This window comes from Pelodiscus sinensis, chromosome 29, assembly GCF_052426305.1.
Source record: "Pelodiscus sinensis isolate ZL-2025 chromosome 29, ASM5242630v1, whole genome shotgun sequence".
NCBI classification, from domain to species: Eukaryota; Metazoa; Chordata; order Testudines; family Trionychidae; genus Pelodiscus; species Pelodiscus sinensis.
The window spans coordinates 1,406,808-1,425,075 of NC_143080.1; the positions used below are offsets into that span (position 1 = coordinate 1,406,808).

General features: G+C 40.4%; 1 protein-coding gene across 2 annotated transcripts in view; it reads left to right on the plus strand.

Moving 5' to 3' along the window:
• The window catches only part of ZNF652 (zinc finger protein 652), a 53,709-nt gene extending 36,071 nt beyond the window's left edge, over window positions 1-17,638 (plus strand). Inside the window, exons 6-7 of one of the 2 annotated variants that reach the window (XR_012898029.2) lie at window positions 90-897; window positions 1,485-17,638. Coding sequence is in view for 1 of the 2 variants with exons in the window: in XM_075911380.2 (XP_075767495.1) it covers window positions 90-604 (515 nt within the window). In the remaining variant the exon portion in view is untranslated. Of the gene's footprint in view, window positions 1-89 lie in introns of both variants that reach the window. The other variant, XM_075911380.2, reaches the window with a different exon arrangement.
• The last annotated feature ends 630 nt before the right edge of the window (window positions 17,639-18,268 follow it).

Below are 18,268 nucleotides of genomic sequence, written 5' to 3' on the forward strand. Positions count from 1 at the left end.
GAATATACAACTTATTGACCACTTATAGCAGAAATACATTTGGTTAGCAGAAGCTTTCAGCCTAACTGGCTGCTGTGTTTATCTTATAGGAGAGAAGCCTTTTATCTGTGAAATCTGTGGCAAAAGCTTCACCAGCCGCCCAAACATGAAGAGACACCGCAGAACTCACACAGGGGAGAAGCCTTACCCATGTGATGTGTGTGGCCAGCGATTTCGCTTCTCCAACATGCTCAAGGCTCACAAGGAGAAGTGCTTCCGGGTCACAAGCCCCGTTAATGTGCCACCTGCAGTTCAGATCCCACTTACCACGAATTCTCCTGCTACCACAGTCCTTTCTGTAGTGAACACACCCACCACCCCAACTCCACCCATCAACCTGAACCCAGTGAACACGCTCCCTCCACGTCCCATCCCCCATCCATATTCACACCTTCATCTCCACCCTCACCCACACCATCCACACCATCTCCCGGTCCCACCTGTCCCTCATTTACCCCCACCTCCAGCCCTTTTTAAGAGTGAGCCTTTAAATCATAGAGGCCAGAGTGAGGACAACTTTCTGCGACACCTGGCAGAAAAAAACAGTTCAGCACAACACCACTAACACCTTTGCCTCCGCCAGCTGTTTTTCCTGTTTTATGCATATGGAAATGTGACCTGGAAATTACTGAGGGAGAGCTAGTGAAGATCTTTCAATCTCTCTTAGTCCCCGCTTGGAACATCCTGGTACTCCTGTGAATCAGTTAACAAACAAGAAAATTCCATTGGATGAGCAGTGATCATTTGAACCAGGGGAACCAGAGGGACTGAAACCCTTGCTTGCATTCTACCGGTTACTTTTATAAATTTCAAATACTGAGACTTGTGGAATTTTATAATTTCATATCAGCTGATGAGGTATGCTTGCTTTTATATCCTGGACTTCTCCTCAAAGAGGGGAAAGGTCTGGTTTCCTTTGTACTAATCGGAAAGGCTGTGAGATTAATACAGAGCATTAATTGTATCACTGTGTATCGTAATGAATTCTTTTCAGCTTTTGGTGCCGGCTACAGAGCAAGCCAGCCACGTATCACAGTATATCAAGCATTATAGAGAAAGACAAAAAAATTTCTTGTTTGTGTAGCTCTCCTAACGCACTCTTTATTTTACTACAGAAATTATTTTAGAGGTTTTTGTATAGACATATTTAGTAGTCTGTTTCTAAAATGAAATGTATTTCAATAAGCGGTGTAATTTTTTCAGTGTAGCTGGACCTATGTTGTATAATAGATAAAATTTTATAATCATCAAAATGTGATTCTAAAAAGATGCATATAACTTCTATAGTTAAAGTTATTCTTACATACATACAACTCAAAAGGTGCTTTAGAGAAGAGTAGGACCCAACAGGTCTCTGGCAAGGTTGCCTCGGAAGTGGTGTTAATTTCAGAACTTTTATGTAATTTATTTAGTAGTTTTTAAACTTTACCTTTCCCCTTCCACAGTGTCTCTTAGGCTTATTGAACAAAGACATTGAGATACCATAATCCTGCTCTACAACTTTCACTTAGCTTGTTGGATGGAAGTGTGGAATGGGTTAGAAAGGTTCACACCTGATGGGTGAAGAGACTCAGTAGCTCATGAGTTATGAAGTCACAGGTGAGTGGGATATCTGACTTAGGAGAGGGAAATAAATTCTCAAGTCTGCCAAGCATATCTTCTTTTATATAGGAAGGCCTGGTTTTAATTTTTGTTTATGATATGATTTTAATTTTGGGATCATATCAAATGCTGCTCATTCAGATTGCTGTTTTAAATCCTGGAATTAGGAGAGGGGGAAATGAAGTTAGTGACAAATGTGGTGTTTGGTTGATTGTAAGAATGAGAAGAGAAATTGGAATGGGAAAATGGTGTTTACGTAGACACGTTGCTGAAAAATGCAGTTATGTATCCACAGTATGGAACTCTGTCCCATAAACATGACCCATTCAGACAATACGAGATGATATTGTGGGATTCATAGTTCCATTTTTTGGCAGTTTGACAGTTACAGGGTAGAAACCTTTGAATATAGGCAAGTCACTGTTTTCATAAACTTGTGAGGCACGGAGTGAGTGGCAAATGGCAAATTTGGTTCAGAGGTGGTAGGCTGGAAGGCCAAATGTATCTTTTTTAATCAGTGAGTGGCTGTTTCAAGTTTGTATTTTTGTTTAAATGACATTGAATATATCAACATTATGCAATCCCGGCAGTTGTTGCCACCTTCAGTGAAGACACAGAGGTCCGATGCCATTGTACTGTAAGTTTCAAAAAATGTTTCCTACTATTTTGTGCTGCTTTGTAAATTGAATCCCATCCAAACTCCACCTCCAAAGGCCGCAGTAGACAGATTGCCATTTTAGTTAATTAACTGGGCTTTTGTAGCTGATAGGATATCTTCAAAGTAGCAAGAAATGGTAGGAATTCTTGCTAGCATTATTTTTTTTCGAGTTTAATGCTGTTAATCACAATTTTTTTGGAAACAGCACATTCTCGGTCTTTTGGAAATAGCTTCTTAGCTGATATATTACAAAGTTTCTGCCATCTAATCATTGCTTTCTTTTTTCATAGGAAATTTTAGGAACAGGAGTTAGGCCATTTTGGCCCAACATACACATTTTTGACTGAAATGAAAATAACCCATATTTCTGAAAAAATAAAACAAGGTGGTTTTTTTTAATGTTTCTCTATAATATTTATATACACCCTTTATTTCACAGGTGATAAAGCCAGTTATGAAGGTGAATTTACACTCGTGATTATGACTGTTGTATTTACTGTGGCTGGTCCGCCCAGGAACGTTCTATGCATTCCATGTCACATTTACAACCTACATTTCTGTTGTGCCACGATTTTATGGTCAGGCCTGTTATTAAATGATTTTTAAATGCTGAAACAAAATCTCGGTAAATGAATTGTAATCCAGTTTTGCAAAATGATTTTCTTCTCAATAAATTTACAGTATTAGGCTGCTATTCAAAATTCTAGAATCTGGGACAGTTTTTATCGATTATATGGTATACAGTAATTGTACATCTTGGATTACAGCTGATTTTGCCATAAAACATCTATAGAGATATACAAATTTCTACCATTCTGTGGAAGAAAGTAAAACTGGCCTAGGAAAAATTAACTTAATAGACATATGTTTAATAGATTGGTATGGTATGGTATGGTATGGTATGGTATGGTATGGTATGGTATGGTATGGTATGGTATGGCTTTCAGACAAATTCTCTAATCACCTGAGGACAGACTTAAAACAGACTCTGACATGCTTGTCTAAAAATGCTAGAATCTTGTACAATAAAACTACAAACTGCAGTAATAGAGGGTGAGTGAAAATTCAAAGGAGAAATTTGCCATGGCTACTGGCAGATGCCTCATATGGCATATACCCTACATCCTGTTAACATGGGCTTAATTTACAGGGTTCACAGAGTACTGGAAAATGTGACAAGCACTTGTCTAACACTTTGCCAGTGTCTGTGAAGGGGAAAGATGCGCGAGTTTTGTATTAGCTTTGTGTGTATATATTATATTATTTGTCTAAAAAATTTATTAGGTTATATTAAGTGTTTTGTTCTTGACACTAGTACATGTTACTCAGTTGTCTAGTGACAACAGATTATTACAATATAACAAGAGTTCCAGCCTAGTGAAAATTCCAGTCCAGATGCTACTTCAGGAGTAAAAATGTTAAACCATGTAACAAATACAGAAATGGTAATTTATAAGATGATTTCTCTTTATTTGTAGAACTCTGACTCATTTCCAAATGTGGAAGCTTTTAGCCAGTGTAGGTTAATTGATTTGCCTGTTTAAAGCTTATTTTTATCTACTATGTCTTACTTAAATAAGTGTGGCAGTACTTAGTCTCTCCAAGAAGCAGACCCTCAGTTGGTGTATGTCGTCATAGCTCTGTTGAAGTGAATGCACTAAAGGCAGTTCCATCAGCCTCTCAGTTTTGTGTGCTTCTGTCATCTGGACTCAGCTGTTGGAAGTCCAGCACACTGAATTTTGGATGGTCCAAATCCTTCTGGAACATAAATCAGATTTTATTTTGTAAACTTTTTAAATGCACTTTTTTGAACGAGATGTTAGCAAAATTGGCACTCTGTATGTGACAACTAGTAACTTACCGTTAGAGACAGCAGCAGCAGTGGAACAGGCCTCCCCCACTCCACACACCTCTTTTTTTTTTTTCTTTTCAGTGAATGTATTGCTTATGATAAATACAAAACAGTTATTCCTGGAGACAGAAGTCATTTATTTTCAGAAAAGGTAGTGACGATGCAAGCTTCCCTGTACTGTACGTATCTCAGGGTGTGTCTAGACTACTGAGTTTTGTTGACAAAACTATACCTGCGTCTACACTACCGCTGAGTTCTGTCGACATAACGTTGACAGAACTCAGCAGTTTTGTCGACGCTGGTAAACCTCATTTTACGCGGCATAACACCTTCTGTTGACAGAGTTCTGTCGACAGAAGGTGTTATTGCCTGTAGAGTTGCGTCTAGACTACTGGGTTTTGTCGACAAAGCAGCTTGCTTTGTCGACGGAACTGAATGTGTCTAGACGCTCTATGTCGACAGAAGTTTTGTCGACAGTGTCTGTAGTCTAGACGTACCCTCAGTTTGACCTGAAAGGAAACCAGCCTTTCAAGATGAGAGAGCAATTCTTTATCTGTGCCTGACTACACAAATTGTTGTCTTTGCTGAGACTTATTTATCAGTCTAATTCTTAATGGATGAATGTCCAAAAAAACCACTGTTGCAACTAGCATGAACACTGCTTTTGAATCACTGAATAGATGTTGAGGTATAATAATGATTTTAGATTTAGTATCCTGAGCCAGATTCAAGCCTAAGTCCTAAAGGGGATAAGGCTCAGTCTCCTCTGTCAAAGCCACAATAGGTGGAATTCTGCTCTGCTTTCCTAGAGCTTCCTATGTACCTCATTGTTGCACCTTACACTGAACTGTGAATTTCTTTGGTTTGATCGTGTAACCTATTGATCTTGTCATGATTATTGGTGGTGGTGGTTCTTTGATGGAGTTAAGGAAGGAGATAAAATTGAAGTTAAGCAGCCTGAAACACACAAGCACTTCCATATGTCATTTTCACTTCTGTTTTTAATCAAGCAAGTAAGCAACAACATGTAACTCTCCCACCTAAGAATTATTGGATCAAATTTAATATTTGTAATACACTTGAATTACCTCCTATCCGATTGCAGTACAAATAGTACAATGATTAACGGTCCAATTATGAACAATATTTGTACAAGATGAATTTTAGAAATGTTTTTCAGAGTGGTATGTCATATTATCCAGTGCTGTTTGGCCGCTGATAAAAATATTTGTGCACTGAAACTTTTGATTTTATTACTGTGCATATGGATTGTATATGTAGAGGCCCTTGATTTGAAAGTGGTTGAGGGACCTCATGATAGAACACCGTGTGACTTGTAGTGAGGCCCTTGTGTACTAAATCAGTCATGCCAATCTTTCTAGCTTGTGGGAATTTAGCCCATACTCAAAATATTTAAATGTTTTATGGTTTAATATCAATCGACTAATAATAAAAAAGGAAAAAACTCATAATTATAGATGTGTTGAACTTTGCAGTTTTACCCACTGATAGAGGACATTTTGTCTAAATAGAGGTTTAATTAACCTGTTTTTATAAAGCTGTTTTGATGAGGGGAGATACCAAGACACAATTTACCTGAGATCATTGAGATCAGCTGGAGGGATAGCTCAATGGTTTGAGCATTAGCCTGCTAAACCCAGGGTTGTAAGTTCAATCCTTGAGGGGCTACCTAAGGATATGGGGCAAATCTGTCAGAGATGGTACTTGGTCCTGCTGTAAGGGCAGGGAACTGGAGTCCATGACCTCTCAAGGTCCCTTTCAGCTCTAAGATAGGTATATCTCCATTTTGGCTCAGCTTCCATAACACATTTGATACTTGATAGGCACAAAATAGCATTTTTGGGCTTTTCCACTCTGTTGAGTAATGTGATATAATTAAGTGGTGATTTTTTTTTTTTAATGGGGGAGGAAACAAGGACAAATTGTACTGCCCAGGCATATTAACCCCCTTCTGAACTTTGAACTCTACATTTTCAGTAATGACAATTTAAGTTCTCTTAATCTCAGGTTTTCTTTTTCCCACTGGCAGTTTTTAAAGTGGGAAAATGGATTTTGATTTTCAAACTTGGTTTAAAAAAAAGTGCTGTAAACTGAAAACTTGCATGATAAATTTCAGACTGGGGTGATATTTTACATTCTGATTAGAAAAATGTGTGTGCTTATAATGGAGAATGGTTACACATTATTAAGGACACCAGCATTATTTTTATTATGCAGTAGATTCTAGCTCTGTAAGGTATTAGTGATAACTTTCTTGCACTGGACACTACCTCAGCAAACCAGAGGTGCTCTCAACATTTTACAAGTTAAGGCTATTAGCTAAAAACTTGTCATTTTCACAATAGATAAACACTTTCATGCTCAAGTCTAAGCTCTGATCTTTGCCAATTAAATCATCCAAAATCGCAACAGTTGAGGCAAGAAAAATTCCACATTTATGAATATGTAATAGTTTAGCTCTGCTAAAGATTAAATATGGAAGCAAAATATTGCCACTTCTGGAATACTCATTAAGTATCATTTTATGCAGCTAACCTACATGTAAAGCATTACCTTATGACACTTACTACTTGATTCTACAGTTTTGTAGAACTATTCATTGATTTCTTGTGTATAGGTATCTTTGAGTAGTTGACACCTGTTTTGTCCACTTTTAAGAAAAGGGACTTGTTTATCTGTTTTATATCCAGTACCTTCATGTGTGCATAGCTAAACCTGGTTTTTTCTGCAAAGATCTCAGGACACACAATCTAAATAAAACACAGACTAGTAAAATGTAATGTGGTTTTTGATGCACTTTTCAGGTAGAGGACCAGCTATTTTCATGCAATAGAGTGCTAACCTGTGTGTTTTGCCCACAGTCCTACCCTATTTCTTTACAGCATCAGCAGTACTCATGTACTTGAGTGCCTGAAGATGCCAATAGGGATGTTAAAATGTGTACTGAGTAACCATGGGACAGCAGCGAGCTCCCTTGGGAGTCTGCATGCTGGGAGCCAACTTTTAAGCCAACTCCCTGTGCATACTTGCTCCTGCCTGCCACCCTGTGCTGCTGCCTCTTTATCAGAGGCATTTGGGTACCCGTTTAAACGGCTACCACTCTAACATCCCTAGTCTCCAAAACACATCCCAGTCAAAACCTTTAATTTCTGGTGGAGTGACTTCCTCTTTGTCCCTTTCCATGGAGTGCCTTGGGACTGTTTTTAGCTTTCTTCTGCTCTCCTCTCTCTCATCGTTTCATCCTTGAATATCATTTACAGGAGAAACTAGTGAAGGGGGACAGCGGGAGACACCAGCCATGTGACACCTGCCCTCCAGTCCAGGGAAGGGTGCTAGGACAAATCCCTTAGCCCCTATCCTTGTTCCATCCCCACCCTGCCTCTTCCCCCTCCCCCCAGAGATGGGACCACAGGTCTAGCACTGGCACCTGGGGATCTGCCCTCCCTACCCTTGACATTCACCAGCAGCAGCGAGGCAAGCAAAGCAACGCAGCCCCAGCTTTCTCTGCTCCTCTGGCTGCATTGCTCTGTTCCCCGTGGGTGAGTCTAAGGATGGTCCTGCGCCTCCCACAAGCAACACAGCAGGAGGAGTGCAGACAGCTTGGGGGCCATTGATCTGCTTACCCCACCACTGCCAGTGAGCGTGGAAGGGCCTGGTCCCTTGCTCTGGACACTGGGCCCCTTGGCCCGGCCACCAATGACATTTGGGGGCTCACGTTCCCCTCCCCCCCATGCATCACCGACAGTCACGTTACAATCATACTGATCCACATCTTGGCCCTTTGATCCTGTATCTGCCCTTTTGACTCTTTGATACTGATTATACTGTAACTTTCCAAACTATTCCATAAAATCTCTATAGGTAGTAATTTCATGCTCTAATAGTATGAATACAGCAGTACAGATATCTTATTGACCACCTGATCAGGATGCTGATAGTGACAGTGAAATGCTAAGGGAGATTAGAAAGGCTATAAAAATAAATCCTTCAATAATAGAGGATTTCAGTTATCCTCCTGTTGACTGGGTACATAGCACCTCAGGACAGGATGCAGAGAAAGTTTCTTGACACCTTAAATGACTGCTTCTTGGAGCAGCACGTTCTTGAACCCACAAGAGGAAGGGCAATTCTTGATTTAGTATTAAGTGGAGCAAAGAATCTGATCCAAGAGGTGAATATAGCTGGACCGCTTGGAAACAGTGACCATAATATAATTACATTTAACATCCCTGTGGCAGGAAAGATGCCGCAGCAGCCCAACACTATGGCATTTAAAATCAAAAAGGGGAATTACACAAATCAAGGTTAGTTAAACAGAAATGAAAAGGTACAGTGCCAAAATAAAATCCCTGCAATCTACATGGAAACTTTTAAAAACACAAGAGAACCAAAAAAGTGCCAGTGTGGCTGAAAAACCAAGTACGAAAAGCAGAGAGAGAGAAAAGGCATTGTTTAAAAAGGGGAAGTACAATCAAAGTGAGGAAAATAGAAAGGAGCATAAACTCTGTCAAAGTATAAAAATATTATTAGGAAGGCCAAAAAGGAATTTGACGAACAGTTAGCCAAAACCTCAAAGTAATAGCAAAAAATGTTGCCAAGTAACTCTTATGTTCAAGTTACTTGGCCACTGTCAGCGGGAAACCTGCTAAACAACCAGTGGGGGAGCCCCTCGACAACCGAGATGCTAAAGGATCGCTCCTTTCCTCTTTTGCATATTTCAGCTCTTCCTGGATCCCTTCCTTCTCACTAATGTTCAGGGAGACCAGAATGCTGCTACTAGGCGATTTGTTGTTCCATGAAGTAAGCTCACATCATCTCCTGTCCTTCGCTGGCTTTGGAGTATTTTCAGATGCAGTCATAAATTGCCTTTATTTTCTACGTTATTTGTGCGCTCAGCCACTTACTCCTCTGCCAATTCATTTGACCCTATCCCTTTGACATAGCTGCAAAAAGCTGAAAGTTTGATGTTCAAGTTAGGCAGCCCCATCATTCTGTAACCCTTTCCTCAAACCCTCCTCAATATCCTTGAGTCACTCTTTAATTTTCTTCTCTAAACCATCATTCCTTTCTATGCTGATTTTTCCCCCCTATGTAAAAGCTACAGAACTTGTACAATAAATCTGCCTATATCTGTGGTATATAATATATTGTTCACGCATAAGGTTCAGCTTCCTACGTAGTTACAAAATTGCTTTTTTTTTTTTTTTTTTGGCAGCTACCATTGGAATTTGTGCAGTGAACAGCTTTCTTTCCTCCCCTTTATTCCTGTATTCTCTGAAACAGAACCAAAAGTCTCATTTTTAGTTGCTTTTGAAAAGGGGCATATAGACTGAAAATTGACCAAGTCAGATGGGTAAATTAGACCACAGAGGATAGTCTTGCCGTAAGCTCATACAGCTTTACAAATTCCATTTGAATTCATTCTTCTACCATTTGTTTCCTTTGATGTAAACACCTAATTCACTTTTTGTAAGGCAAGCCAAACTGCCAGAGTTGGCAGGTAAAAGTTGGAGAGAGGACTAATTTTTTAATTATTTTAATTTCATGGTGGGTTGTTTACTGGTATGACAAGGAGAGGCAATGTGTCAAGGCAGATATTGTATAAAATGATGGGAGTAGTAGAAGGCTTAACTTCTATTCTGAAGGGAAAACAAGCTAAACATAAAGGACAAAACCGTTTCCTGTGTTTTCCAGCTGCCTTTTGGACACACAAGCAAAAAGGACATTTTATAGTTACGGTTCATGCTAATGACTTTGCTCCTGGTAGCAATCAGTTAATTTTGTGATTGCTAATCTTTAATATGATTACTCTTGAGTAAGAAGTGGTGAGAGAAGTATGTTAATGTCATGACTCTTCTGAGAAATTTCTGCTTGAGCCCATGAGTCATTTATTCTGGTGCTTAATGAGGAAGTTGTTTCTGGGCAGCAGGGGGCACCCTTTGCTTTTGGAAAAGTAATAATCACAAAGCTCTCTGTATACCGTGTTGGGTTATTCTGTTTGCCAGATGAGTCTTTTCAAGCAGAATAGGGATTTTGGTGATGTTTATTTGTCTAAACTGTCAGAAAGAAGGGCGGGTCAGTTTTCTGATGAACAGCTCTTTTACACTGCCTTCTGATCATTATGACTACTTATTTTATTACCCTTTTCGCTGACTGAAAGTGCCAAGGAAGTAAGAAATTGCTTCTGATTGTGAAATTCTTTTGAAATGTTATATCGTTTTCCCCTCACTGTGCTGGGTACTCAGAATGACAGCCCCTATATGTGTGGCGAACAGACTTTTTGGCTGTATATGACAGTAAATAGATGCTTGTTTTACATTGGTGTCAAGAATTTTTGTACGCTGCTTCCCTAGCTGCACAAAGCTGGGTTACAAAACTAATTATTTAGAAGTTTGGATGCTATCTTTTTACTTTATACTATTAAGATATTTTTCAAACAGCTCTTCCGTTGACTCTATGACCCTCACCCTCTACTAATTGAGCATAAGACCCAGAGTATGTGTGTTGACCTGTCTACAGTGTTCTCATGCTGCTGACTACAAGAATCTAGGGTACTTCGCCATTATCATTTGAAGATTAAGTGCCCAGTTTAGATTATTCTGAACTATCAGCAGTGCTATAACATTTCCAGTCCAAAAGGAAACATTGCTCTTGCTCAGCTTTTTTCCCTTTCAACAAAACTAGGAGAACTTGCAGGCTCTGTAAATGAAGCACTCTGCTCCGTCCCTTTTGAGAGCCATACTGATGTTAATGTGGCTGTGTCCCACTCGGATGATAGAGTGGTGTTTTGCCCTTTCTCTGTAGTCAAGGGTGGTTACAGGATTTTGTCTGGCATTATTTCTCTTATTCCACCTCACCAGGAAAATTAATAAGCACTCTAAATCTGATCAGTTTGTATATATTAGGATTGATTTTTCTGGTATAGTACAGAAATTCCTTGCACTTTTCTGCCATTTTAAGAAAAACTTCTAGTGAATCCTTTCAAGCTAGATTTATAAAGTGAGTTAGACTGTTCGGTGATTACTACTAAGCAGGTAACATCTTAAAGAGAAGCTAGCTAATGGTAAACTAGTAGTTGGCCACACTTCTCCCACTGATTCCATTGGAAGTTCAGAATTGAACACTTTCTCATATGAATTAGTCACTTGATCATACTAGAGCAAAGCCAACGATGGTCAGCTGGCGCTTGTATCAAGGTGAAGTGTTTGACAGCAATCCTTGCCCTGTGGGACATAAAAGAACGTTTTGTTGTTGAGATGTTTGCAAATGAATGAGACTATATGCTCTCCTTGGGCTGATGCTTTGATGGAGTGAGAGGGAGAGGTGTTCCCTCTGGGTTCTGATGTACAAGTGACATTGGTAGGTCACCGGTTCAGTATATACACATTCACACATTTCCTCTTCTGTAGTCTGAAATTAGCCCATAATATTCACTTTTTTTCTTCTGCAGAATGCCCTGTTTCTGCAGCTGGACAAATTCATTTGAACTGGAGGGTTTTTTCCTTTATTTACTCTGTTGCTAAGGTTGTTTCCTTAGCAATAGAGTGCACTTCCCCGACTCAGGCTTGGCTCTGAAAAATAAAGTTTATAGATTGTAAAAACTACTGTTTTTTTAACCGCTCATTGTTTCATTGTATATTTTATTTTTGTCCTGGGTATTAGATATGCCTTCTCACAATATTTGACATGCTAAACCTTTGGATGTGTACTATAACCAAGGTTTTGCTAATGTTCAAAGTAAAAAGTAGTAGCCATATAATGCATGTGTGTGTTTCTGCGGTGTGTTGAATTAACCCTCCTTGCTAAATCAGTTGAGGGAAGATTTATGGGGCCCTTTTGTACAGCATCAGTGAATTTAATTTGTGAAATATCTTGAATTCCATAGCAAAATTGCAGGTCCAGTAAAATAAGGCATAATATAAATAACATGTAGACTACAGAAAGAGAAGTAAAGTAACTACATTTCCATGTCTAAGGAAAATACAGGACTATGTAGCACTTTAAAGACTAACAAGATGGTTTATTAGGTGATGAGCTTTCGTGGGCCAGACCCACTTCCTCAGATCAAATAGTGGAAGAAAATAGTCACAGCCATATATACCAAAGGATACAATTAAAGACTTTAATCATTCTATTACATTTCTATTACTATTCTACATGTTTAAGGAGTTATTCAAAATCCAGAGCTAGGATTCTTTAAGAACTTGGAAGGAAATCTCAACTCCCCTACTTTTTCTCCTCAGCCTCATTACAAATAATTCTATTTACCTTCTCATTTGTGAGCTGGTACTAGCAAGCACTAAAGAGGCTCAGAATAACTAGTGGAAAAGCAGCATAGACACCGATCAATCAGAATACCGATGAAAGACACCCTCCCTCCCCCACACACACTGCTGCTAATATTGAACTAAAAAAATCTCAGGGAGGATCTGTCAAATATAATTGCTTTTCCTTAGTTCAGTCTTGGCTTTAATGGAAAATCCATTTAGGTTATTAACTGAGAGCTGCTGTGACTGTTGATGTTGTAATTTCACAGCTTGGTCTTCAGGCAGATCCCAGCTAAGAGATGTGGTTGGGGTGGGGTGGGTAATAGGGATGCATAAGGTTAACCAGCATATGGGTGAAGTGTATCACCCTAAATGGGTAATGCTTATTGGTTCCAGTTAACCAGTAACCCATGGGGGCTGGAGCAGCTCCTCGCCTGCCACGGGCAGGGCTCTGCTCCAACTCTGCAGGGGGCCTACTGCAAATAGGAGCTGCTGTTGTCCAGAGCAGCCCCTGTCCATGGCGGGCCGCTGCTCTGGCAGGAGTGGGAGCAGGCAGCAGCCCTAGCCCAGATCTCGCTCAGTCTGTTAACTGGTTAAACATTAGAGCAGTGGTTCCCAAACTTTTTGGCATCACGCCCCTTTCTGATTTTTGAGACCCCCCCTCCCCCAAAATAGCAGCAAAACTTGGGCTGGGATTGACGGCGGTATATGTGATTGGGTCGCCTCACGCCCCTCAGTTTGGGAACCCATGCATTAGAGCAACTAACGTTCAACTGAGTATCCAGGATTGTACATCCCTAGTGAGTAACCACTTATAAAATATTGTAGTTCTGGTTTTCCCATCTGTGCTAGTATAGAAACAGCATTTCAAATTCTTACCTAGGTTAGAGTTAGGAAAGTGTGTTGTGATGTCTGCGTCTGTGCAGACTTGAACATACTGTGGAGAACAATCCAGAAACCACATGTAGGACAGGCATGCTAGAAAACGTGCAACATTAGGAGCTCATGAGGCAACAATTCCCATACGAACTCTACAGTATAGTTCTCTGATGTGTGTTCAAATCTGCACATATACAGACATCAGTACTTTCCAACAGGAATCCATCCTTTCTTTTTGCCTTAGTAACTGTCATGTGGTTCAATTTTTAGATCCAAGGGAAACCAGGATACTTCAGAGAGACTTAACCACTTTCTTATTTATTGCAAGCTTTAAGCAGTTAATACAGTTGTTTAAGTTTTACAGGCCTTCAAAACAATTACTATACAATTTAAACCTTAAATACTATACATTCTAAAACAATTAGTACCGCACAAAACAATGCAAAAGCAATTAATAGAAGATGTATTATATTACAATAATTAAGCCTAATTCACTTACTGTAGGTAGCATACAGGTAAAGTGTACCAGGAAGAAGGTCATGGTCCCTTTCATTCCCATGCATAGGGACACCACTGATGTATACAAAACAATGTATACATTGTATAAAACTATGGTATGGTATTTTGTCCTTGGAAAAGGGTTCAGAAAAGGGCAACTAAAATGATTAGGGGTATGGAATGGGTCCCATATGAAGAGAGGCTAAAGCGACTGGGACTTTTCAGTTTAGAAAAGAGGAGACGGGGGGGGATATGATAGAGGTATATAAAATCATGAGTGGTGTGGAGAGGGTGAATAAAGAAAAGTTATTTATTAGTTCCCATAATAGAAGAACTAGAGGACACCAAATGAAATTAATGGGTAGCAGGTTTAAAACTAAAAAAGAAAGTTCTTATTTACACAGTGTGTAGTCAACCTGTGGAACTCCTTGCCAGAGGAGGCTGTGAAGGCTAGGACTATAACAGAGTTTAAAGAGAAGCTAGATAATTTCATGGCGGTTAGGTCCATAAAAGGCTATTGGCCAGCGGATAGAAATGGTGTCCCTGGCCTCTGTTTGTCAGAGGCTGGAGATGGATGGCACGAGACAAATCACTTGATCATTGTCTTTGGTCCACCTCCTCTGGGGCACCTGGCGTTGGCCACTGTCAGCAGACAGGCTACTGGGCTAGATGGACCTTGGTCTGACCCAGTACAGCCGTTCTTATGTTCTTAGGTAGCCGGTGTGAAGGGATCCATTTCTTCGAGTTACAATGAGCGGGATCTGTGGGTCAATCCTGCTCCCTCCCTCCCATCAATTTTGTTCTTACTGAGCCCATTTTATAGCAAAGCAAGACTTGGTCATTCTAATAATATTTACCAATTGATTACGTGTTGTGTAAGATACCTAGAGTGCCCTTATTTGGGGTGCATCCTGCTACTTTAGATGTTGCAAAAACTACGTGCACGTTGAACAGTTTTATGGCTGTATCTGGAATTTTTGCTCATCAGAAATAGAAGTACCGGAACCAAGTTGATTGTCGCGTGTTCTTGACGTGGTCTCACTGTACCACTTAATCTGCTTTTTTATGCAAATCATTCCTGCCTCTCAAAGCTTCCCCCAGCCTTGCCTGTGTGCTTACGTGCACCAGAGTTGAGATAGGCCTGGGTTTTGCTTGTTAGAGATACACACTGTAATCAAGGCAGACATTATTTGTCAAGGCAGGGCTGTCCAGGCTCCCCTACAGTAACTCAACACAGGATAATGAAGGAATGTGTTCTTCCCTGTCTTGTGAAACACCTGTATTTGTATGCTTTCATATACTTGTTTGTGTAAAAGTCACTCCTTTCATCCTTCAGAGAGAGAGAAATATCTGGTGTCAGACTTTGCCAGCTAGATACCTTTCTCCATAAACTTAAGGGGGAAAAGGAAGTTCATTAGAAAGTGCTGCTGAGGCAGAAAATCTCTGCCAGCATTATTAGAGAGTTTTCTATAATGCTCAATATTTGAGCAGCTCATGTATTCATTCATCTGCACAACACTCTGAGGAAGGACAGTATTCTCATTCTTAGAGAAGGCCATCCCGAAGGTTAAACGAAGTAATCAGTAAAGCTGGGAACCAAACCCCAGATACTTTGAATTCAAATCACATGTTCTAATCACAAGAATGTAGATTTTCTCTTCAATTTCTTGAATGATCCTCTCTAAGGACTAGTATCAGAGGGGTCGCCGTGTTAGTCTGAATCTGCAAAAGCGGCGAGGAGTCCTGTGGCACCTTATAGACTAACTGAAGGGTTGGAGCATAAGCTTTTGTGGGCAAAGACCCACTCGTCAGAAGCATGTAGTGGAAATGTCTGACGAAGTGGGTCTTTGCCCACGAAAGCTTATGCTCCAACACTTCAGTTAGTCTGTAAGGTACCACAGGACTCCTCGCCGCTCTCTAAGGACTGTGTACCGTATAGTAGGGTGGCAGATACTATCCTTGTATTTCTTAGTGTGAGGCTGCACTTACACTGATATGTGAATGATAGAACACTAGAACTGGAAGGGACCCTGAGCGGTCAAGTCCAGTCCCCTGAACTCATGGCAGGACCAAGCAGTCTAGATCATGGGTTCCCAAACTGGGGGGTGTGAAGAAATTCCAGGGGGGGCAAGAGGCGACCCAGCCTCTCCCTCCTCCTCCTCCATCAAGTTTTGCTGCTATTTTTTGGGGGGAGGGGGGCATGAGAGTTTTTCAAAAATCAAAAAGGGTATTATGCCAAAAAGTTTGGGAACCAGTGGTCTAGATCATCCCTGACAGGTGTCTGTCTAACCTGCTCTTAAATATCTCCAGTGATGGTGATTCCACAACCTCCCTAGGCAATTTATTCTAGTGCATAACCACCCTGACAGGAAGGTTTTCCCAATGTCCAACCTAAACCTCCCTTGCTGCAATTTAAGCCCATTGCTTCTTTTCCTATCATCAGATGTTAAGGAGAATCATTTTTCTCCCCCCTCCTTGTAACACCCTTTTAGGTACTTGAAAGCTGCTATTATGTCCCCTCTCAGCCCTCTATTTTCAGAACTAAACAATCCCAAATCTTTCAGTTGTCCCTCAAAGGTCATCTTTTCTAGATCTTTAATCATTTTTGTTGCTCTTCTCTGGATCTTCTCTAATTTCTCTGCATCTTTCCTGAAGTGTGGTGCCCAGAACTGGACACAATACTCCAGTTGAGGCCTAATCAACTGCAAGGTAAAAGCCATATGCAAAATAAGGGATAATACATTTTAATTTGCTTAAGACCTGAAACCATATGCACTTCAAGCTTTGTTTCAGAGCTGCTAATGGTGCCATCTATCAGATAAGCCTAGATACCCTTTGTAGTCATAAAGAGCCTATGGCAGTTTTCATAAAATGTGAGCTACTGAATCCTTTTCAAATTCCGTTCTTTATAACTGTTCTAGCTCCTTACTTGGGCCTTTATGTTTTAAACGAGGTATGTGATCCTACACTTCCTGTGCTCTCTGGACAGTGTGTGTTGCTGAGTGCCTTGAAAATATGAGGGCATCTTCAGTGTGGAAAGTGAGAAAACATGTTATCTGATTGTGCAGTTCAGTTCCAGATTTGTAACTGAAAATGATAGTCACCAAGGAGAAAAGGGAATGTGTATTATAGCACACTAGTAACACTATAATTAGAATAAGAAGTCTTGTTTTAGAAGTAAGTATGTATAAATCATCTTTGGGGGCAATTATAACACCTGAAGGAAAATACCTACTGAAGCCAAAACTGCTCATAATTAAGACACTATAGCAAGTCAGATATTTATTGTTGTACCTTTTTATGTTGTTACCAGAGTAGAGTCACTTAGACCAGGTCTACACTAAAGGGGAAGATCAAATCAAAATACGCATCTCCAGCTATGTTAATTACGTAGCTGGAGTTAGCATACCTTGCTTCGAGTTTCCCCGCCATCTTCACAGAGGCAGGCTGGGGCTTTCCTTACTCCTTGTAGGAACAGGAGTACCAAGGGGGGAGCCCTCTGAGTTCAATGTAACGAGTCTTAAGTGTGTGTGTGTGTGTGTGTGTGTGTGTGTGTGTGTGTGTGTGTGTGTGTGTGTGTGTGTGTGTATTTACCCTCATTTTAAGCATAACTTTGACTTCTCATAGTTGTCCTGTGTCTTTTGACATGTTCAAAGAAATTTGATATTGAAGTAAATGAAGTGTTTATAAAATATACTCTGCTTGCAAAGTACTTGCTGCAATGTGCAGCACTGAGCTACACATGTGAGCATGTTGCCAGTGGTACCAAGTATTTAATTAGACACTAATCACATACTTAATAAAAAGATATTGTTGTCCTTAGCCTGTGTTTGAATGTGTTCTAGTTGAAATAGTTGATTATATGTTCATGATTACATGTTCAAATACTACAATTATATCTTACTAGAAGATTTACCTGGTATTGCTCAGGTCCTTAATTCACTTAATTTTTGCTTTACTTCATTTAAAACATTGCTCTGGCTGGGGATCAGGGGTTCAGGTTGCCATAGGGAGAGTGGGCTGCCCCAGCCCTCTATCACCATAGCAACTTGGGGCTAGGTGAGAAGCGCCTCTCCATGGCCACTGCAGCTCCAGGGGGCACAGCCGTGGGTGGTGCATGTCCCACAACTGGGGTGGGTCTAGGTTCATCTGCCCCCTTCGCTCCCCAGCCAGAGTTAGGAATGCAGCCAACTCTGCATTTCCCCTCACTCCCTAACGAAGGGGAACAGCCAGGCACCTGGGTTAGGAGGCGTGGAGCTGGGCTCTTTTCACTTGCCTGGGGATTCTGTTTCTTTTCTGTATGGTTTGATGAGAAGCAATCCCATTCCAGGTACAGCCCGTTTTCCTGGCACAACCAAACGCTTACGTTGCCTTAAGGTATGATAAAAGGAAGCTGCCTACTGAATTTGGTGGGTCCTAGATCTTACCATTTATCAGGAGTTCTTGGACAGA